Here is a 23,984-nt window from a genome sequence, read left to right as displayed (position 1 = left end):
TGTCAAGAAAAATGAAGACTGGAAAGAATGTTAACTACCACTTCGTTCCTTTGTACCGCTTGAGATCCTCGAACCGCTTGAGGTCTTCATACCGCTTGAGGTCTTCAGTCAATTTGTGACTAGTAAACATGTTCTGCAAAACACCGATAGTCTAAAGACTATAATACATAATACCGGTTGGAACAAATACCGGTTGAGCATAACTCATACAACAAGAAAGTGTACACAAAGCAAGTGTGTGTCCATCAATGACAATCACAACATCATCAAAATGCCAACAATCCAAGTATTTGAAGGCTACAATAGAGTTTGGCTTGTTGAATCCCAAGAAAGGGGTTTTCAAGTTAAGTACATATATTAGATGCAAATTGGATCAAATGTATAGATGACTTGAAGTATACAAGTGATGGAGCATTCTTTCTTAGTGACAATCTTGTGTTATGGTTGAGAAAACAGTAGAACTTAACATCCCTATCTACAGCAGAAGCAAAGTACATTGTAGCAGTTTATTGTTACACAGGTGTTATGGATGAAGCATAACTTGGAGATGAAGCTAGAATTTGATGAGTCTATTTTAATCCTTTATGATAATAAAAGAGCAATATATATTTCGAAAAATCCACTCTCACATCTCTGAAATACAAATATATATATCATCTTCAAATGAGACTTTCATATCAAACAACACATCCTTTCAAGGGTGGCAACTCCAATTAATATGCACTTTTTAACATTAATAAAGATTAGTTTCCCAATCTACTCTTCTTACTCCTCTTTCAAATATACACACTATATTTATTCGTGACTTCTCATATATCTAGTGTATATACTTGATTGTCTAATACACAACACACACTTCTCAATCACTATTCACAATGTAATCTTATACCTTTCGTATGCCTCTTCATGAGGGTTGTGAACTCCTTCCAAGGAGTCATGATAATTCAAAGCGGGAGCATCCCTTTGTTAGTAGAGTTTAATTTACATTACTTCCTCCTAATTATATGTGCTTTCCTTACTATGGATCACAGTATTCAAAATTGCATTTACAACTTTCAATTACTAATAAGATTGCAGCCTTTCTTGTTATCACTATTTTCCATAATCTTTAACCATGCCCTTTACAAATCGTACCTTTTCATCTCCTCATACTAATTGGTGTTTATCAAAAGTCCATTGGCAATTAATTAACCCTTTCTTCATTAATTTGTTGATTTGTTGATTAATGATCATTGCTAGAATCACTGATCATATTTGCAATATTATTGACATCCTTAGCAAACAGTAATAGTATGTCTCTTGAATCACTACACTAAATAAGATCATTGTCGCTATCTATTTATTCTCAAAATGAGTCAAACATTATTGGTTTGTATAATAAATGAATAATTACTGCTTGAACCAACACACACTTGTTCAATCTTAATAGCCTTTTGGCAAATACTACAAAACACGACCTTTAAAGATGTCAAATACTTTGAATAAAGCAACCACCTTGTTAATTTTGTTTAACAAATCACTGCTAGCTTTATGCATCAAATTGCCACCTTTCTCTTGCTATCATTAATAATGTCTATTAATAAAACATTAATCGTACCTTTCCTAATGCTCGCCACCTTTATAGAAATTGCATACATTCCTTGTGGTTATTCTCACTATTATCATGCATTAGCTCGAACTTCTTTGTATGTTTGTGGCAATGGTGCATATTAAGAAATTTTTTTCTTTTTCTACTATAACTCTCATGAACAGAAACCCTACTATTAGGATTTACCATTTCTGTCGTGCCAACACATCCAAGGTCTTCAACTTGAGTATGGCAAGACATGTGATTATGGATAGCACTATCTCCAACCAAGGTGTCAATTGTTTTGATTGACTTGTGCAAAGCCTCATCATTCAAATCATTGCTTCACTACCTAATGCTAATTAATTGCCTTTGTATTAGCAATCTATCTCTTAACATGGTAATTACATCATATTAGCAATATATCCCTTAATATCAATCTAAACTTCAAATTGCTTTAACATGGTAAGTAAACATGAATGTGCCTTATCTTGATTGCTTCATCTAACGATAGGTAGACTTATTCCACAATTTAGTAGCATTTGGCCTTAATGAAATATACATCATTTTCCTTTGACATTGATGATAGCAATATGCCTACTCATCTTTCACATCAATGACAACTTGTCTACGGCATTGTCTTCTTACCTACTAGACATAAATGACAACATTTTCAGCATTATGGTCAACCAATTTGAAGTGATAGAGTGGTCACCAAATTTGTTAATCAAGTGGGTTGTTGTTCCTATTTGATGTGTCAAAGGGTTGTATCGTGTGTTCACCATAGGTAGCATGAGGATGAATGTTGGGAACAGATAAGCCTGCATTGGGAAATGCATGTCTTGTTCTTTCTTCTATAGTAGTGTGTGTGCTATTAGACTAGGCCTATTACATGTTTGGTTAAGGGTTACGTTTGTGTCCGACATGCAATTGCAATAATCTTTATTTTAGGCTGACATGTGAATATAATTGTAATTGTAATTATAATGCATATATATAGTGATCTAGGATGTCCTAGGATGTTGGAAAGCTATGTAATTTTTGGCTTCAAAGTAATTGTCAGATGTGTTTAATGTGCCAATTTGAGGATGATGTTATGTGTGTTGCATTCCAATTATAGTGCAGTTTGATCAAAATGTCATAAAAGTGTGGGAGAGTATTTTGAAAGTTGATTAGATGAAGTGCAAGTTCAAGTTTTAGTTTGCAAGTCTACAATTCATATTTCTATATTTTGGTGGGATTAGCGTCCCACCAAGTTAGTGCTCAGATATTGGAAGAGAGCATTGGTGACTCTTGTAGGTTGGTGCCTCCAATTGTAATAGAGGATTGGATTGATGCCTACTTTATATTGCAAGTGATTTATATTTTTGTAAGTTTGGTTTTAGACAGTAGATCCAAGAAATTATTTTCACCTTGGTTTTTTCATTAAAGGTTTCCACATAAATTTGGTGTCCATTGTGTGGATGTGTACTTGTGTGTTGATTAGTAAATGTTGATTTGATGATAGTTGCAGAAGTTCTTAATGGTAATTAATGTTTAATTAAGCTAAAACCGGTACATAGTGATTCACCACCCCCACTCCATCTACTCCCTCTCAGTATATTGTATCCTTCAATTGGTATTAGAGTTGAGTTCCTTAAAAGCATCATGAGGTAGATCCGAATTGACACCGTTTTTTTATGAAACTGATTATGCTTTTACGAGTGTAAAGATGGAAGCATACTTAATGGCTCTTGGGTTTGAAGTTTGGCAATTAGTTGTGGATGGATATGATTATCCAAGGAACCCCCCAAGGTATCAAGCTAGAAAGAAGGCTTGTGAGAATAATGTCAAGGTAAGAAATGTTATTTTATGTAGTTTGTAAAGGTGATGCAATGTAGTATTGAGGAGATATGGGTTAAATTGCACAATATTTATGAAGGAGATGACAAAGTCAAAGAAGCTAAGCTTCAAACCTACAAAGCTCAATTCAAGAGTTAGAAAATGAAGAAAGAAGAGAACATTATTGCATTCTTGTCCGGGGTTGATGAGACCGTCAACTTTATTAGAGGACTCGGTGAAGAATAGAAGGAAATGGTAATTGTATATAAGGTACTTAAATCTCTACCTCCAAGATTTGATCCCAAGGTGGTTGCAATTGAAGTAGCTAAAGATCAAAATAAACTAATTACAGATGAGTTACATGGGCCTCTGACTGCCTATGAGATGGGTATTGATCCTTACAAGTTCTCAAAGAACGAAGTTGCATTTAAATTCTTCAAGAAGCAAGAAGATTTTGATTCTAATGATGAGTCAAATTTGGAGTTGACAAACTTTCTCAAGAAATTGTAAAGAGGTTTTGATAAGTATAAGGGTAAGTTGCTTTTCAAATGCTTTAATTTTGGGAGGTAGGGCATTTTAGAGCTAAGTATACATACAAGGACTTTGATAATGAAGGTCAAAAGAATAGGAAGAAGTCTTTGTCTAAGAGGAAGAAATTTCAAAAGAATTAAAAAACTTCCTTAATAAATGAGGAAAATTGTTCATTTAATAAAGAGGAACATCAAGGCAATTCTAGGAATGAAGGTGAAAAGGTGCTATTCAAGGCAATGGAGACTTTTGTTAGTGATATTGAAATTAAGTCCCAAAAATGATGATGAGGAGGTAGATCTTGTGCAAGAGTTCCTTTGCAGAACACAATTCTTCTACTGTGGCGGGTGAATCAATAGAAGATTAAATTTCAGATCCTTAATCAATTAAAAGAATTTTTGATAAACTAATAAGCATAAAATCATAATTGAAAAACATGCAACCACACATAGAAGCCCATACAAATAAAAATACATGGAAAACCCAGAATGGGGAAAAACCACAGTGAGAAGTGTTGTTAAGATCTATTGTCCTAATCCAACCTCACAAAGCAATAATGTGTATAAAATTTAAGGGCACCAACCATAAGGAACCACCAAATTCCTTGCTTGAGAGCACCAACTCTTACAATCACCCACTTTTCAATCTGAGCACCAACTCAACATCCTTAAAGCACCAACCATAAGGAACCACCAAATTCCTTGCTTGAGAGCACCAACTCTTACAATCACCCACTTTTCAATCTGAGCACCAACTCAACATCCTTAAAGCACCAACCATAAGGATGTTACAAATATAATCTATTATTAAAATATATTTCCTTTAGATCTGGAATATTATACTTCAAAACACTTGAAATCTACAAACAAATGTTTGACTTCATACATATTCAAAATAATCTCACCAAAACATTCAATGATGTTCTGCTATATCTATCCATGCTCATGACAATCAACTACACTCACACTCAAACTTCTCTCATGTGCAGAAATATTTATTAAACTACATTGACTGCAATTTCTCTCTTTTTGTTCAACACATTAAAAACACTTCTCAATACAATTTCATTCTCACATCCTCTTCATCAAGCTTTTCATTAGACTATGCACTTCATAACAGCAAAATATTCACTTACCATTCTCTCTTTGTCATAGACATTTTCATCATTTTAAACTAGCATTCTTTATCTCGTGATGTATAGGTGTAGTTAGTTCCAACTTCCCAAGCAGTTATAAGTTGAAGCAATTGGTTGCAATTACAAGCAAATCTTAACAAAAATAATCAACATTCGTCTTTATCAATGAAGATCACACCTCTTGAGGTGGCAATCATAATTGTATACAAAACAAAATTCCAAGCAACAGTTCCAACCAAATCACAAGTTCATAAAAAAAGGTTTTGACCATCATGATGAATACACACAGATAGGGGCTAACCCCGCAATGCAATGGTAGTTGCAATCCACATTGATACGGAAGGTTGTGTGTTCAAGTCCTTGTAGGTCATTCTCCACTCAAGTGTGTGCCTGATTGACGGTGGTTGATGTTGGTGCATGTTGGTTCGTTGGTATTAAGACCAGCGCAAGTTGCAGTAGGCCCGTACAAGGTTGGAGGGCATCGTGGACCTCGTTGATGATGTTGTGATGCATGGTGGTGTTGTCGAAGTTAGTACACGTTTGATGGTGATGGCCCAAAAGAAGGAGCAAGGTGGAGCAGAGGTGAAGTGTGGAGAGATGAGGTGAGAGCAGAGCGATAAGGAGAGAAGAATGGAGAGATAAGGGAAGAGCGGAGCGATAAGGAGAACGGAGTGATAAGGAGAGACAAATGTGAGATTCAATTAGGAGGTGTTAATACCTCATCATAATGTACTCGAGGATGGGGTCCACCTCTGTGGCCCCATTGGTTCAAGCTCCAGTCAAAAAGCAGTCACCGATAAAAAAAAACAATACACAAAGATATAATATGAAATCATTAAAATATATCAAAATACACAGTATGCAGGTTGTTAATGCAAATTGAACTTATTATAGATATAGATAGATGTGAACTAAATCAAATTCAATCTTCTATTTGCAGATAAGTATCTTTAAATTCAATTCTTTAACTTCTTTAGACTCAAGTAGAGAAAGACAAATCACAGGTAAGTAGAGATGTCTTTAGAATCTAATATCAAAGAATGCAGTAAATGACTTGCAACTAGTATAGAATCAGTTACTTATCTGTACTTTGACTGATATGAAGCAGTGCCTAATATATAATATTGCTCAAGTCCACCTTGATATAATATTGCTCAAGTCCACCTTGATCACTGATAGACCTCGCCCAGGTAAGTATACAGTAATGTTTGATATGATGATTAATTCACTAATAGTGAATGCCCAACACTTGAAAATATATATTCAATCTACAGTATAAATTGGCCTTAATATGATGTCGATCTGTGATATAGAATGCCTTGGATATTGTTATCAATCTGCTATATCAAATGAATATATAATGTCGAACTATATCTTGTGAATATATGAGTCACTGGGATTATCTCTACTGAAGAATACAAGTCATTTATCAATTTTGATGATTGCATTCTTCCATCGAATGAGGCTATATATGAATTGTAGAACCGATCCATGATCGGTTGTATCTCTTCAATATCAAACAATATATCTTAATGGTTAGTAAAATTACTAACTAACCCGATTCATATGAATCTGATTAATTAGTAAGTACTAACTAACTATTAGTATGTTAACAATACAAACATGGATCGAACTATAATTCAAACGCATCTCATGCACATGTTCATATATGCAAGGCATATGTTCATATATATATATATATATATATATATATATATATATATATATATATATATATATATATATATATATATATATATATATATATATACACAAAAAATTATTGCCAAATAAAGTCCTTCAACGCAAGAAATCTCGGTCTGAAGCAACCCAATTATATGTTTAGAATGAACAGTCTTCTATACTTGATGAAATGAATAAATTGTTTTGCATGCCCAACATGAGCAAAGGAAGCGTGAGATAAACATGATCGGTAAAACAAATCCCAACCCAATAACTTCTATGTCTAAAATATGATAAATGAAAATTGTGTATGAATAATTTTGTTTGGTCTAAACATTAATAACAAGTTTGCGAAAAGTGTGTGCTAGCAAAGAGACACGAGGTTGAAGAAGAGAATCGCTAAAGAAGTAAAAGTTAAATATAAATTGGCTCAAAATCTTGTGAAGTCAAAAAAGATGGTCATTGATCTGAAGATTCAAGTGGAAGAAGTAAAGAGGATTGAATAAGTTATGTTAGAGTGACTGATGACCAAAGACAAAGGCTTTGAAAAACTTGAGGTAAAGATTGTGGCATCGAGAAGAGATTTGGAAAAGGCAAACAATCAACTAATGTTGAAGTTTGGAAAAAGCATCGAGATTTTGGATCAAATAATTGGAAGTGAAAGCTCACCACATATTAAAACCGACATTAGTTTAACAAAAGACCAAAAGGGAAAATTGGTTGAACAATCTATGAAGTCAGTTGAAAACAAACTGGATGAAAAAAGTTCTCAAAATTCAAGATCTTAACAAGTTGTGACAACTAAAGAGTGCAAGAAGATGGATGATAAATTTCACTCAAGTGCACAAATAGAACAGGAGACCTGGAAGACAAACATCAAGAGGATGAGGATCCAATACCAAGTTCAATCATTCATTTTTTGCTTATTGTTTTAATTGCAATCATTTTGGTCACAAGGTTTTGGATTCTAGAAAGGGTCCAATAAGAAGAAATTACTTTATTTGCAAAACTATTTTCTCCATCGTTTGATTTCACTATTATATGTCACAAGTGCAAAATTTTGGACTTGTCACGAAAATGTGCAAAAGCAATTTTGTGAGTCCTAAGCCAGATGTGAGAAGTTATAACAAAGTCAAATTAGTGAATATATAACATCCTAAGGCATAAGACAATTCCATACAATTTAATGTTGTCACAATTATTTAATATTTGTATTATATTATATTATATTGTGCCCTCAACAAAAATGCAACCTACTTAGTTAGCATTATTTATTGTGCCATTGGTCTTATGATGGTTGTTAAAATTTTAAATTTAAGTATCAAGACAAGTAAACATTGTTGCTCGATTTACTATAATCATTTGTGAAAAGTAAATAAGTGTAATCATGGCCTCGTCTTTGGGCACTTCGAAGTTACTTGGCTCATAGTTTCCAACCCACTCAAAAATGCAAGATAAAGAGTTACTTTCTAATTATAAAGTTACTCTTAGAGGCACATGGACTATGTTGGACCAATTTGATTGTGTCTCGACTCATGGTTTTGCGCCCATGGTCTTCAAAATCCAATGGTGGTTCTATGTCTAACAAAAACTACATATTTTGGTGATATGAAACAAATTATATGATCACTTTGTACGAAGTTATGCAATCAAAATTCCTTTAAATTTGAATACTTCCATTGTTACATTGTGAGTAGAGAGTATTGTAACATTTTAAAAAGTATATCATGCCCCTACTTATCTAATAGTTTGTGACTAGAGAGTATTGTAACATTTTAAAAAGTATATTATGCCCCTACTTATCTAATAGTTTTCCTAAGTATGCCCCTACTTATCTTCTATACTTCTATGATGTGTGGTTGCTATGCTAAAATTATTATAGAATTGGTTTATTTGCTTTTATCTTCTCTTTGAATTAGTCATATTTTGGTTTTCTTTTGCTAAAAGGTGAAAAGGTTATCTTATGAGAAAGAAGAAAGATTTCTCTTATAACCCACAATGTTGAACTATTTGTATATGGGCTTACAAATGGCTTAAAGCAATATGGGACTACACCATACTCCTTGTGGAAGGCTCCTAACTATGCTACAAACAAGGCATGCATACCTTACCCCATGTGGACTTGTGACCTCTTACAAGAAAACAAATTCTCCACACTAAGCCAACTTAAGTTGTATGTTGATGTGAATTTACATATGACACCACAAATTGAGCATATCATATTTCTTATATGGTAATGTGGAATGTGAATTTACATATGAACCTGGGCTCCTCTTGTATGTCATGCATAGCTGGTTCATGACGAGCTTAGGGCTTCGACACTCTCATATCATGCCTAGATTGTAGACTTATTTATCTTTTTGTATTTTAAAACATAACATTGCAAAAGTTCTTCTCATTCTGATGATAGTTCACGGAGTGTGACCTGAAACATTGATGAAAAAGTTCTTACACAGTTTAATCCAGAAATCTTTCACAATAATAACATGGACTGTGGAAATATAATAAATTTGATAACATTGAATTTTATAGCTACAAACTGAATGATTTATTTCAAGCCAACCCAATTTGTCAAACGGTTAATTAAATAAAGAACCCCTTCATTGCTGGTTTTAGATTGGGACACAAAGGTTTCTATACTCGGTAAACGATTTTTCTAGAATACCTTAATTTTTTGTTAACTACAGAACTAATTTTAACAAAAACTCATATAAGCTCAAAATTGAGTCAGATGAGATGATAAGTTTAAATTGGCGCTTTCAGGTCATGGCCAAGCCAGACACCAATATTTATACCTCTGGATTTAAATCTCATGACCGAACTTGACCTTGCCAATCCACCTACACTTGGGGTTGCCAAATATCATTTCGATTAAAAAGACTGGTAAAATATTCAGCAGAATGCTACCAAAATAGCTTTCAAATAATACAAATCTTATCTCAATGAAATGCTAAAATGCTGCGAGTTTATTATCTAATTTTTTTGCCAAATATTAGAATTAATAAACACGTTTAAACAGCCTACGTTTAAAACTAGTAAGTATGCATGTCCCAGAAACATTCGTGCTAATCACTTTACTCTTAGACTAGTTTTCTTCTCATTCTTTCTGGGGAGGTGGAGCATGTTTATAATGAGAATTTTAATCACAAGTAATTATGGCTATTTAACATTTTCAGGTTCTTGCGGCTGTAAATATATGACTCTTGGTAACATACTTTCAAATCTACGTTGATGACCATAACCCAAAATTTTAATCTCAAGTAATTATGGCTGTTTAACATTTTGAGGTTCTTGGGGCTGTAAATATATGACTCTTGTTAGCGTACTTTCAAATCTACGTTGATGACCACAACCAGCCACAAATTCAATTCCGGCATGCCACAAGTGCATTCTTAACAATTTCACCTGCACAAATATCTCCCAAAAAACATTAAAAAAAAATAATATACAAACAACAAAGACAGATCTATCTGCAAAACTCATTCAAGTCTGAACAAACCTAATGATACAAATGGCGTACATGTTTCTTTACCATAGATTTACAAGCCCGTCCAATTAAACTTCAATACAGAAGCTCTCCAACAGCTTTTCAATTCTCAAACTGTGTACTCATTGTGAAAGTCATGGAAATAAAGATTTTAAACAGCTTTGATTGTTTTACACCATAGAACCACACTAAAGCAAAACTGGACAAAAAAATTTATTCACATTATGTACAGTGCAAAGACATTTGAATCCTCCGAATATCCTGCCAATCCGATTCTTCAATATCCAAGATCCTGGTTAAAAACATTTTAAGCATGCTGACCTATGGATATTCACTCCTAAAGCAAGACATATTGCATACTTCCATCACAGGAAAAGCAAAACCTTGTTACAATCCACTTCATGTAGGGGAGAGGACCCACTAGTTGTGCAGTGTGCACCCTAACTTTACGCCTCTCAAAATCATACAGGGCGATTTCAGATGTTTCAAATTTTTAAAGCAGCTTATTGGGTGAATTCACTGCTTAAACCTAAGGTTTCAGATCAACATAGTCAATTATGAAGCCACATCAGCAAGCTTTTGTTGAGGTGCCATAAAAGGCTCCGACAAAAAAGTGACCTACACTAGTGCATTCAGTAATGTTTTGTTGCTGTGCTCATGGGGAATCACATGATTGTTGCTTCTTAGATCTAATGAGCACATTTCATTCAATTATAAGTAATAATAGTGAACACTAACAATCTTGAAATCACAACTACGAGTGCTATACTATCATAAATAATGGTCTTGAAATCTACAAATGATATCTCAACTATTGGTACATGCTCAACTATTGGGTCCTTTCCCCTAATGTTCTCTAGCCTTGGGGAGAGCTTCATAAAATAAACTTTCATCTCAGATTAACTCACCAGACAAACAACCAGTGTTGGTTGCCTATCTCCAATAAGTGCACACAGACTCCATCCAGCGATTCCTGCCTATTGCCAACCAGCTTCACTCAAAAGTATCTCTTCGTCCAAATAGATTCGTTTTATTGCCTGCTTGACATACCCAACCTGGATGCAGACTAATATCTAGTACACCAAATTACCCCGCTTGTTTGCTGCACTCAAATGCACACAAACAATACTTGTATCCCAATTTAAGCATAACAGTAAAGGAGGCAGATAGCAAATAACACCTCAACACAAAGACCTTGAGAAGTCAAGACAACTCTCATTCAAGTACTTTTAAGTGTTCCTACCATGACCCAAGCAATCATAAAGCTTCTCCACATTACAGACAACCAAATATTGTGCTACGCTGATTTACACAGATCTTCAGAACTAGAAGAATCTCCCACCTCAACACACTCTTCAAGAGTGTGTACAAAGCTGCCATGTTCACACCTCCATAAATCATTTTGTATTGGCCCATAGCCTTTCACAACCCATGGATGCTTTGCAACAATATCCAAAGTCATTCTTTTGTTAGGATCTGCCAGTTCAGCGACACAAAGTTTGCTTATATAATAAATTAAAACAATGAATATATATTTATAATGCAAGGCATGAAGCTCAATGTATCAAAATTTATAACAAAAAAACGTGAAATAAAAGCAGTGAAATGATGTTTCTCAAGCATTACCTTTACAAAGAAGTCCTTCAAGTAAGTTTTTAAGTTCTGGGTCCATATCCTCCGGAATTGATAATTCATCATTTACTATCTGAAATCAATATTGAAAGAAAAACATTTCTTAGACAAAATGCAAATAAATTTGATTCACCAAAAATTAGACTGAAGCGGGTGTCATGAAAATTATAGAACTAGAGGAAATTAGCAGAAGCAAGAAGCATTTGGAACAACGAATTCAATCTTAAATGCAAAGCTATATCTTCTAATTGCACAGCAAAATTATTTAAAAGATCCTCAATCAATACTCCCATAGTATCAAAACTTAGCGAGTAACTCACCTACTCATGAGGCAGGAGGAACCAACAAGTTACTCATCTGTAAACTTGCAGTAAAGTTTCATGTGAGCACTCAACTGGATACTAGTGAATATACTGCAAGTCCAAAGAAACTTGCCTAGCAGTGGAAAAATACAGGCTGCTCGTAGAGAAGTGAAAAAAGTAAAACCCATTTTTCATCATTTTCTCATTTATACTAGTGAGTTGTGCCTTCCACTCTTTAATAACATTACATCAATTTATCAATGATTGGTTAAAAGTTATAAAATTATTGAAATGTCAAGCACCATTAAGATATCTAAGGCCTTTAAGCTCTTTATTTGCTCTTACTAGCAGCCCCAGACCCCGATCTAGTAGAAAAATTAAAATAAAAAATGTTTTATGCTGCGGTGGATGGAAATGCAGCATTCATATCCTTCATTTGGATTGAAATAACAAATACCACATTTTTTCTCCTGTTTTTCTGAATATTTGCATTTTTAGTTTCCCAATTTTTTCTTGATTAAATCTTGGGTGATTGAGTTCCATTTATACTTTGGGTTATTATGTAAATTCATTCTTGAATCAATTATGCTTGTCAAGCTTTATTATGTATTATTTTTATATCCCATGAGTTTGCAAAGTCCAAACAAAGAAGCCAAAATTAAAGCTTGTCGGATCCAACTTTTTTAACCAACAGATCAATGCTGGAAGCTCTGAAAAATGATAATGAAAGATTGTACAAAGACAAGTTATAATCAATGATAAGAAAAAGCATGTCAAATGATGCAAAAAATGAAGACAACTTCAGTAAACACAATCTGGATTGACATATCATGATTTTTCAGTCAATAATGACAAGCATACTCAAAATACTTGTCGAGAAAATACACGTGGTATTACTTGGCCATCCATATATCATGCAGAACCATCACTTTTATTCTTACATAACAACATTATGTGATGTTCACCTAAAAGAAATATGAAATGGTAAATTGCTTGATTATTAATGAAATTAACGAATTGCATATAGGCAATTACATTACGATGTTTCATTCACCTAAAAGAAATATGAAATGGTAAATTACTTGATTATTAATGAAATAAAACGAATTGCATATAGGCAATTACATTACGATGTTTCCAAATGAAACAATCGTGAATAGAAAACTGAAATAGAAACTAACTGATCAGACTAAACTAAACTAACAACTAACTAATGACCATTAAATAATAATTAATTACTCTAATACCCTCCCTTAATGGTCATCCTATCAACTACACCAAGTTACCCCTAAATTTTACAAACTTGTCCGAGCTCAGAGTCTTGCTGAGAATGTCTCCAATCTGGTCCACAGTTGGAACATACTACAAGACCACAATTACGTCTTCAACAAGCTGGCGAATGAAATGACAATGAAGCTCAACATGTTTGGTTCGCTGATGGAAGACTGGATTATTGGCAAGTTTCAGCACCCCCTGATTGTCACAATACAAGGGTGAAGGCCCTGCTTGAGACGTTTTCATATCAGAAAGCATCCTTCGATACTCTAACAGTTCCGTGATACTTTGCTTCTACCAAGGAAAGAGCTACTAGATGTTGCTTCTGACTGATCCATGTGACTACACCCATGCCAAGACTGAAGACATACCTAGAAGTAGACTTCCTGTCATCAATAAATTATGCCTAATCTAAGTCTATAAAACCAATCGGCCGAGAATCTTTGCTTCTGCTGTACAAAATGCCAAAGTCAAGTGTCCCTTTCACATATCTCAGTGCACGCTTCACTGCAACCCAATGTTCTGCTTTAGGGGTTGTCATGAAATAAGATATGTAGCTCACAACATAGCTAAGATCAGGTCTAGTGGCGGTAAGGTAGATTAAGCTGCCAACTAGTTGGCTAAATGCTGACTCATTCACCACAGGTGAATCTGATTTGGCCGATAGTTTCAGCCCTTTCTCCATAGGTGTAAATGAAGGTTTGCAATCTTGCATCCTGAACTTCTCCAACAAACTCCTAGCATATTTTGACTGAAAGATGAAAATGCTGCCACCTATCTGCCAAACCTCTACACAGAAACAATAATGCAAAAGTCTCAAATCTATCATATCAAATGCCTACCACAAGTTCTATTTGATTTGTTCAAGCAAGTGTTTTCCACTACTAGTAATGATGATATCATCAACATAAATGACAAGACAAAATAGTTTCATTACCATCACACTTGACATACAAATTAGGATCCGAAGGACTTCTCTACAAGCCCTGTTCAACCAAGTATTGATCAATTTTAATGTACCATGCCTCAAAGACTTGTTTAGGCCATAAAGAGTCTTTACCAATCTGCATACCTGATGCTCTTTGCCTGCAACCTCAATCATGTGGACCTCTTCCTCCAAATCACCATTGAGGAAGACACTCCTTATGTCCATCTGATGGACTCTCCAACCAAATTGTGTTGCAATGGCTAGAACTAGTCGGATGGCGCTCATCTTTGTTGTGGGAGCAAAGGTTTCCTCATAATCAACAACTTCTCGTTGAGAGAAGCCTTTAGCTACCAACCGAGCTTTGTACTTGTCAAGTGTTCCATCAGCTTTGTATTTCACTTTGTAGACCCATTTGTAGCAGATGGGTTTCTTCCCAGGTGGAAGATCTGATAGAACCCAAGTGTTATTCTTCTGAAGACTATGATGTTTAGTTTCCATAGCCTTTTCCCATTTGGGTATTCCTTTTGCCTCTAAATAAGTTTGGGGCTCATAAACACTGGGTGTTCACCATATGAGAAAAATTGATTGTGTTCTTCTTCTTGCTCTTGCTTCTAGAAGATCTACCCTCAACAAGCTCATCATCTCACACATCACCAATAAGCTTTTTACACCAATTAGGACGAGAGTAGAACAATCTACTTCCAAATCAAGTGTAGCAACATGACTTGGGCTGCCTAGAACAAAATCATTTGGAAGTTGATCTAGGTATTCCTCAGGGAACTCTAGTGGTACAATATCATGCCTTGGTGATTCTGCAGCTTCAAGTTCAAAATCATCAGAATCTCTCCCTTCAAGTGAAGCTAATGGAAGCAAAACACCTATATTTGTTTTCTGAAAAGCTGATCTTCAGGATGCTAGATGGCAGAAGTGAGCTGAAAGGTCCCACTATCTTCATCGAAACCACATCTCTACTAAATGTGAGACTGTCAATATCTACATCAATCAACCAATGGGCCTTATGATTGTCATTATAGCCTGTAAACATTAACTTATAACTCTTGGAATCTAGCTTTGTTCTCTTTGCATCAAGAATCCAAGGATATACAGTCAAACCAAAAACCCTGGGGTGGCTGATTTTGGTTTCCTCCCTGACCAAGCTTCTTCGAGAGTCATCTACTTAACAACATGTGTAGGAGACCAATTCACAAGGTATACTGCAGTATAGACAGCTTCAGCCCAAAATTGTTTAGGCACATTCTTGTTTTCAATCATACACTAAGACATCTCTATTATGGTTTGGTTCCTCTACTCAACAACACCATTTTGCTAAGGGGTATAGGGTGTGTTGTGACCTATTTCACACATTGCCCCATTGCAAATGGGGACCCCCGTTGTTTGTTTTTTAGGGTTTTGTCTTAGCATTGAAATTTCATAAATCCATTTCTTTGAGAGTTTGGAGTTTGAGTTTTTGAGAAGTCATCTAGGTCAAATAAAGAAATCATGCTCAGATCAGTGTTTGGACATCGTCAAAGTGCTCAGAGGGCCCGAAGGACAAATAACGCAATTGCTTATGGTCAATTCTAACACCTTCCTATTATTGCGGGATTCTGTTTTTTTGCTTTTTCGCTTATTTATTTTTGGCACTTTGGGACCAATCCAAGACGTAGTTTTTTTGGCTGGCTTTTTGCTTTTTTGCTTTTTTCAGCTTTTTTGAAAGTTGACCTAGGATTGGGTCGCTGAAGTCATGGCAACAGCATTCCTATCTTCAGAATCAAAAAATTTTGTCTCCAAATGTAAAAAACAAGGTAAAATCTCCGAACAAAATGTTCATCCAAATGTTCCAGATAAACAAGCATAATGACAAGCAAGTCATGAAGTCCGCCAAGGACAAGTTCAAATGGAGATAGCAATGGAAGAAATTCAAAGTGTTTGGCCAAACAGGAAGTTCGTCATGCCAAAGGTGAAGATGGCAGATCATGTGCAAAGTCCGCCATGGAGTTGCATGCAAAAGTTGAAGTCCGCCTTGCACGTGGCAAGACAAACTTGAGGTCCGCCGTGTCAAGATGCAAGGGACATTGCAAGGTAAGTGTCAAGTTCGCCTTGCACAATGGCATGCAAGTTAGAAACTCCACCCAACCTGGACATGCTGATCAGCAAGTCCGCCAAACTCAAGATGGCAAGCAAACCACCAAGTCACCCTTGCTAAGTGCACAGTGGCATGACATTACTAAAGTCCGCCCACATTTGACATGGCAAAGGGTATGTAAACTCCGCCCAAGCAAAGGAAAACATGGCAAAGAGTATGTAAACTCCACCCAGGAAAGATGCAAGCCAAGCGTGAAGTCCGCCCAACATTTGGGAAAATTTGGCATGACAATCACCAACTCCACCTTAGCAAATGTGAGAATGGCATGCAAGTCTTGAAGTCTGCCCAAAGCAATAAGAACAATGGCAAGACAAAGTTATAGTCCGCCAAGGAGAAAAGCAAAAACAATATGTAAGGCAAGTGCAAAGTCCGCCTTGCCATTGACTAGAATGACATACCAAACATGAGGTCCACCATGTCAAGATGCACGGGGAGATAAAAAGAACATGGTCAAATCTGCCAAAGCATAAGGTAAGTTTGATAAGATGCCATGGCAAAGTTCGCCAAGGAGAGAGAAATGGCATGGAACATTTAAAATCCGCCATTGATGAAGGTTCAATCAAGTTTGAAGATTGGAAAAATAAACTCTCTACTTAGAATATTTTTTGAATATTTTTCCAACACTTGAAGAAATTTTCAAAATATCCAACACTTAGGAAAATTTTCGAACTCAAGAAGAATCTAGAAGACTCCTTGCCAACTCATTCGAAGGAAAGATATTTTGGTTAAGGTGGTGCCTAAGGCAAGAATAGAAACTTTCTTCCAAAATTTTGAAAGAAGATTAAGTTGCCATTTTGGAAGAAATAAAGCAGTCCAAGTTCGATGAATCTAAAGAAAAACATGAAGTTGCTAAAATCATCGAACTCTTCAACTCTATATCAAGATTAACTTGTCATTGGTGAAAAAGTTTTGCTCTCTCAAGGTTAAAGAAGATAGATTTTTGAAGGAAGATTTTCAAAGGGCAAAGTAAATTTTTTAAGTAGAGGATAGAGATAAAATGATTTTTTCTGAGTTGAAGGACGTAATTTCCAGAGTATAAAGTGATTTTTCTGAGTTAAAGACATAATTTTCAGAATTGAAGGCAGATTTTTCGTCAAGAATTCAGTCACAAGTGCAATTTCGAAGGTTCAAAATCTGAATTTGACTGACTTCTTTCATCCTTCTTCTGTCTTAATCACTTATTCTCATAAAATTTACTTAGTTTTTGGCCAAATTCTTCCATTTTCAGTCTGATTTTTCACAGAAATTTAACTTTTTGACAGGCTGAAAGTGAAATTTTCAAGCAAAAGGTCCAAAAATCAAAAAGTTAGAATCTTCAATTTTCTTGAAAGTAATGTTAAATTTTTATGCTTATTGCAGGTTGATGACCACCAAAGAAGGACCTTAAAGAAAAAATCAGATAAAGTTCACCAATAAAGGATTGCAGCCGGAGTCAAAAATTTATTCCAAATAGAAAAAATGTCACAGACACCAACCTCGGGCACGTGGGCTTCAAAGATTTCAAAAGGAGAATGTATGGGCAAGATGGACTATTGCCAACACCTATTGCTCGCCCGATGGTAAGAAACAGTGTTGTCTAAGCAGTTGGATTTCCACCGGATATGGAGTGTGCTAAGCTTATGGTTGAATGTTCCATACATTACAATGCACAAGAATAACAAATCATTGCGCCAAATGGGAGAGTATTGACTCATCTTGAAGAGTTGGCCATTCAGGAAGCATTTGGAATATCAAATTACAGCAGAACTTCCTATAAAACTAAGGAAGAAACTATAAAAACATTATGAGGACCAGCTTGAGATTTGCGCAACAAATGTCAACAAGTTGTGGTTGGAGAAGCCAAGGCCCACCCTCAAGAGAGTGCCAAATAGATTGCTTCACACTGACTTCAAGGAGGAATATGGCAACATCATTTTGTTACTAAATAGAGTAATGGGCAGCCCTCAGGGTGCGCCATTTGAAACATGGATGTATTATTTCATCGACGAGATCACCTCTGGAGTCAAAATATTCAATTGGTCTAGGATAATCAGCGACAACCTGCACGAACAGCTGAAAATTTTGGAAAGGACGGAGTCTTTTTACATGAGCTCCTACATTGTCTACCTAATAGCAAGAAATTACAGATATACAGGACTAATTTGCAAGGCGTAGCAGGCAATGGCGAGAATGAATTTAAGTCTTATGACTATTATCCACAGCCGCAGTTGAGCGAAAAGGCCCACGTTAGATGGGTAAATGATGCTTTCTTGATGTACATCACCAGGAGATTGCAAGGAGGAACTCATTAGAGGCTCACTCAGGAGACCAAGAGCTTGATAAGCAAGTATGGATCCTGGTTTATCCAGTATCCAAGATTCACGTATATAACAATTCAAGTATTTACCGGATGTCCTTACTAGCTTCTGATTTATCCTACCAACAAAATGATCTTGCTCGAAGTCCTTGTTGAGACATGGACCAGCTAGGACTCGAACCTAGGACCTTCCATACATTGCTGGAGTGCTCTACCACTGAGTTACGGGCCCCTCTTGGACCAGTCCATCGTCAGTCTGGGTGTGGCTTATTTTCAACACCAACAGTCCTTAGACAATTGGAAACATATCAAGGCTTCCAAAGAACAAAGCAAAAGACAGTTTGCTCTCTTGGGTGAATAACTTAAAACATAAAGCACGTAATGCAGAATAATAATAGCATAAATATCAGACAAGTATAAGAGATGTTATTCCATTCATAATTGTTGTTCCCTCACAAGTTACATTCGGAAGTATTTAAAGGTACCGAGGGGGTGCGAGCGCCAACCGTCGCACCGCAACTACCACCCCGCGGTTGCCAACTAACCAAGACAATTACAACTTAATTAACTAGTCTTATGTTTGTGTACAATAATGCCGCCAACATCATCCCCCCCAAAAGAAAAAAATCGTCTCCGGACGACTTAATACAAAATAGAGATGACATTAAACAGAACTGCTAACGCCAGTCGAGCCCGGAACTTATACACCTGCTGCATCCTCGCCTGAAAACCCTTTTCTGCTACCATCTGATGCTCAAGTGCGGATTTCACCATTATTGCTTCCTTCGACATCACAGTCCTCCTGTGCCTAAACCAAACTTGTCTGCAAAACACGCGTTTCAGTCTCAGCCTCCACCAACTGCTACTCAAATGATACTGTCTCCCTAGCTAATTTGTCCTCAATAGCCACCCGCGCTACCCTCTCGACATCCAACTCCTAGGTACGCTGAGCTAAGTCTCACGCTACTCTTGCCTCCAACCTGGTGGTCAGCTCCTCCCGAGCCCTCTATGCATCCACCAAGGCAACCGCACGTCTAGCCAAGACATACTCCAAGTTCCTCAAAGCGTACCATTCCTGCCTAGAGGTGGCCACAACCCGCTGGCACAAAGGCTAGGAGACACCTCAAATCCTCCATCACACTCCCCAAAGGCTAATAACTGAACTGAGTAACTCCCTGATGTCATACAACTGTGCGGACCTGCAATGCCTTCCCTCAAACTCTGTTTGTTCCCAACCTCCAAATTCGTCTCCCTCTACGGCTTATGGCTTCCCCGCCAATCCTTAGCTGTAGGCTTATTTCTCACAGTAGGGACAACCACAACACTTACCGTGACATCTCTAATGCCCTTCGCCCAACTCCAACAAGTGTACTGTAGCTCAAAAATAAATTGGGGTCTGGGGGCAGTGCCATACAACCGTACACCTCCAATCGTACGACCACCTTCACATGCGGTCAACACCCCTCCACCGTTCGGCTGTGTTTGTTTGTGCGGTGCTGCGTTGTTGTGCGCCTCTCCTTTTTTTTTTTTCTCTTCGTCCGTTTTTTGGCGTGGTGTGGGGTTTCCTTCTCCTTCTTTTTCCTTGCGTGGGCTGTGTGGTGCGGGGGTTTGTTTTAAGTGCGGCGTGCGGGTGTCCACCGTACAATGGCATCCACCGCCGGTGGCCCCACCGTCGGTGGTTCCACCGCCGATGGTCCCACCGCCGATGGTTCAACCGCCGGTGGTTCCACCGCCGGTGTGGTCACCGTACGGTGGCCCCACGACTTCTTTTTTTTGCAAGCCGTACGGTCACCTGGCGTACAAGTTTTTTGTTTTTTTTAATTATCCAGATTCGGCTCGGGTTTCTTGCCTCCGGGATCACCTTTTCTCGGTTTGCCTCGCCCAAGGGTCTTCCGCTGTGGTCCTGTGCCTCTCAAGTCACCTGCCCGGCCTCTCGAGTCCCCCTCCATCCTCTCGGGTCCCCCTCCGGGCTCTCAGGTGCCCTTCCGGCCTCTCGGGTCCCCTACGTGCTTCGTGTGGTAGGGTATCAATTTGGACCCGTTGGTGGCAAGTCTATTTTCAATGGCCGTCCGAAGACCTGGAACCACAAATTCTACAGGGACCACGGCCTCCTTCCCGTACATAAGAAGAAGAACAATAAAGATTTTGAAAGTTGCGGCCTTCCACACAGGGTTCCAATCGTTGCCAACACAATTGATCTTCGGATTATCTACGTCACCGAGGTTTGGGGTGTCTCCCTTCCAATATTCTATGTATTCCGGCAGGTACACCTCTGTTACTTGCTCTGGTTCATCTACTTCGAGCCTGTAGCTCTAGAACATTTCATAATCCTCCATCTGCCAATGGAAGAGCTCGTTCAATGACCCTGTCTCATCCTCGGAGCACTCTCCTAGTTTGTGAATCCCTTCGTCGTTGGGCTCCCTGCAGCCTCATCCTTCGTTCCTCAGGTTGCCTTGTCCTTCACCCTCTGATTCCGAAGATGATGCCAGTTCCTCACTAACTAACTGTGTCCCGAGGTCTATGATAAACTTCCTTCCTGCATTCTCCATAGACAGAGTGTTCTTCTTCCAGTTGTGGATGGCCTTGGCTGCCACCAGCCACCCTCTCCCTAAGATCGCATCATACCCTTTTTTCTTTAGTGGGATTACCACGAAGTCCAGTATGAAGGGTTGCGTCCCGATGGTAACTTGTTGGCCCATCAGTGTCCCGATGGGTTTGATTCCATGTTGATCTACTCCGAGCAAATTGAATGTAGATGGTCATAGCGTCGGCTTCCCCAGCTTCTGCCAGGTTTCTTCTGGAAGAACATTCACTCCTGATCTAGCATCAACGATGGTATCGGTTAGAATGGTGCCAAGGATACCCATCTCCACAATGGCCGGGTTCCTTCCAGTGTTAACTGCCAGCAGCATGGGGTCTATTGCAGACCCCCCATGAACATCTGTGCGGTGGTTGGTATTGGTGCGTGGTTGGGAGAGATTATTCAGCAACACCGTTTGTAGTTGAGGCATCGTCTGGAGGAGGTCGTGTACCTTCACAGGCACCTCCAGTTTTAATTTTAAAATTGATTTAGTATAGCATCCTCCGCCTCCGATTGGCTGGAAGTACTCGCCGTACCCTTCGCCTTCGCCCTTTCTCGTATCTCTTTCTCAATTTCTTCCCGTGCTTCCCGTGCCCTTCGCTTCTCCATCTCCGAGTCTGGGCACATTGCGTGTCTGGCTTGGGCGCGGGTTACGGCTAGCACTTCCTCTTCTTTGGTTTCCTTGACATTGAGCAAGTTGACGTCGGACTTCGAGCAGGTGGCATCTTCGTGGTCTCCCGGTCCGCACTATTTGCACAAATATTGTGTGGCCTCTCCCTTCGAGCAATCTCAGGCGAAGTGCCCCCACTGGTTGCACGCTCTGCATTGTACCATCGGTCGACCTTTGGAGTCGTATTGGATCTGGCTCCTTGTGTTGTTATTGTTGTTATTTTTGTTTCGTCCTCCCCACCGGTTATCTCAGTAGCCTCTCGAGGTTGCATTGTTGTTCGCTTGTTGGTCCGTACCCGCTGGTGCGGACGTTGTGGCCTGCTCCGTGAACAGAACCTGGTTCATTTGCGTATTCTGGGTTTTCATGTTGTATGGGCACTCCTTGGTGGAGTGTCCCATCACTTGGCAAATCTCGCAGAATGCCTTCTTCGGGCAAGTACCCTTTGTGTGCCCGTCCTCTTTGCACTCAGTGCACCATATGTCCCCTTCGGTCCGACCGGTGCTTCTCATTGTTTTGAATTCCCTCCTCATTCGCTCCATGTCTTTCTGGAGCGCTTGCACCCGTTTGCCAGCCTCGCTGTCGCTGCTGCTTTCCTATGACGAGTCATCCTCCTCGGACGAGCTATCCTTCTTCTTCTTTTTCTTCGATGTCTTGGTCTCGCTCTCGAGATCCATCGCTCTATTGTATGAGTCTTCGTACGATGTAGGTGGAACGATTTTCATCTTCTTTCGGAGGGAATGCTTTAGTCCCTCCACGAACAATCGCTTTTTCAACCCATTTGCTGGTTGACTCTCCATTTTTCCCAATAGTTCCTTCAGCCGCCGACTATAGGCTCGAACAGTCTCGTTCTTGTTCTGCTTCGTTCCATAGAAGCTCGGCAACTATTTCGTTGTCATCTCTCAGGAGGCGGAACTCTATCCCAAACTCCTCCTTCAGGTCGGGCCATGTGCCGACTTTGGCCTTGTCCATATCTGAGTACCAGTCTATGGCCACTCCTCTCAAGGTTGTTGGGAATTGTGTTACCCATTCGTCTCGGTCGGTAACACTGTTCGCTGACCATATGGTTTCGCACGTTCGACAATGACGGACGGGATCTTCCTTCCCGTCGCCATATGGTTTCGCACGTTTACTTCCCATCGATGGGGGTCGTCTTCCTGGAGGTGGTTGTGGCTGTGTCTGGCCCCTGCGCCGCTCCCTCTAGTCCCTCCGCTGCCGGTGGTGTGTCCTGCGTGGGTGACTGGAGATACGGTGTTTTGCCTGCCGAGTGTGGCACCTACCGTACGGTTATCCTCCCCTTTGTTGTCACCCGCGCCCACTCCTGGCTCCCTTTGGTGATCCTCACTCTGTGGTGTAAGGGATAAGTTTCTGAACCGATCCCAGGTCTCTTCGACTAGATCTCTCCTTAACCTTGTTTCCTCCAGAAACTCTTCGTGGCTCCACACCCTACGGAGTTCTGGCGACGCATAGAAATTTATGTCGGCTTCTGCACCCTCCGTGACACCTCCTTGGTTCCCCTCGGGCCACCCTTCGGCAAGTCGTCCTTTGGCAAGTTGCCTCAGCCTCCGTCTACGTTCTTCTTGCTGCTCCAGAATCAAGGCCCTCTGCGCGGCCTCCCACTCGTCCATTTCTACTTTTTTATTTCTATCTTTATTTAATATATTGGGCATAAATCACCTCCATACATAGCAAGCACACACCATGTACACAAAAAAAACTTTTATTATTTTTCCTTTCGGCCACAATTTATCTCAACATTGTGTCGGGATTATTACAGGGTTCAATTTCCCCTTCACCGATTGTTCTGTGTGAGCATCGTCGGCCTCTAGGTTCATCTCACCGATGGGTAGGCCCATCGCGTCCGTGCGCCATCCGCGCCTTCCGTTCCCGAGTATTCTAGGCAACGGCGCCAAATGTTTACCCTCTCGGGTGAATA

The 23,984-nt window shown here is 38.7% G+C and overlaps 1 protein-coding gene across 7 annotated transcripts in view; it reads right to left on the bottom strand.

Moving 5' to 3' along the window:
- Positions 1 to 10,201: 10,201 nt before the first annotated feature.
- Positions 10,202 to 23,984, bottom strand: part of LOC131036338 (serine/threonine-protein kinase GRIK1) — an 80,568-nt gene continuing 66,785 nt past the window's right edge. For all 7 annotated transcript variants that reach the window (XM_057968192.2, XM_057968196.2, XM_057968195.2 and 4 more), the window contains 2 exons: positions 11,848 to 11,926; positions 10,202 to 11,697 (listed from right to left, as the gene is read on the bottom strand). In XM_057968192.2, the coding sequence (XP_057824175.1) occupies positions 11,519 to 11,697; positions 11,848 to 11,926 (258 nt within the window). In that variant the 3' untranslated portion in view covers positions 10,202 to 11,518. The remainder of the gene's footprint in view (positions 11,698 to 11,847; positions 11,927 to 23,984) is intronic.

Source organism: Cryptomeria japonica, chromosome 11 (genome assembly GCF_030272615.1).
Source record: "Cryptomeria japonica chromosome 11, Sugi_1.0, whole genome shotgun sequence".
In the NCBI taxonomy this organism is placed as follows: Eukaryota; Viridiplantae; Streptophyta; class Pinopsida; order Cupressales; family Cupressaceae; genus Cryptomeria; species Cryptomeria japonica.
This window is presented reverse-complemented; position numbering and strand designations above follow the sequence as displayed.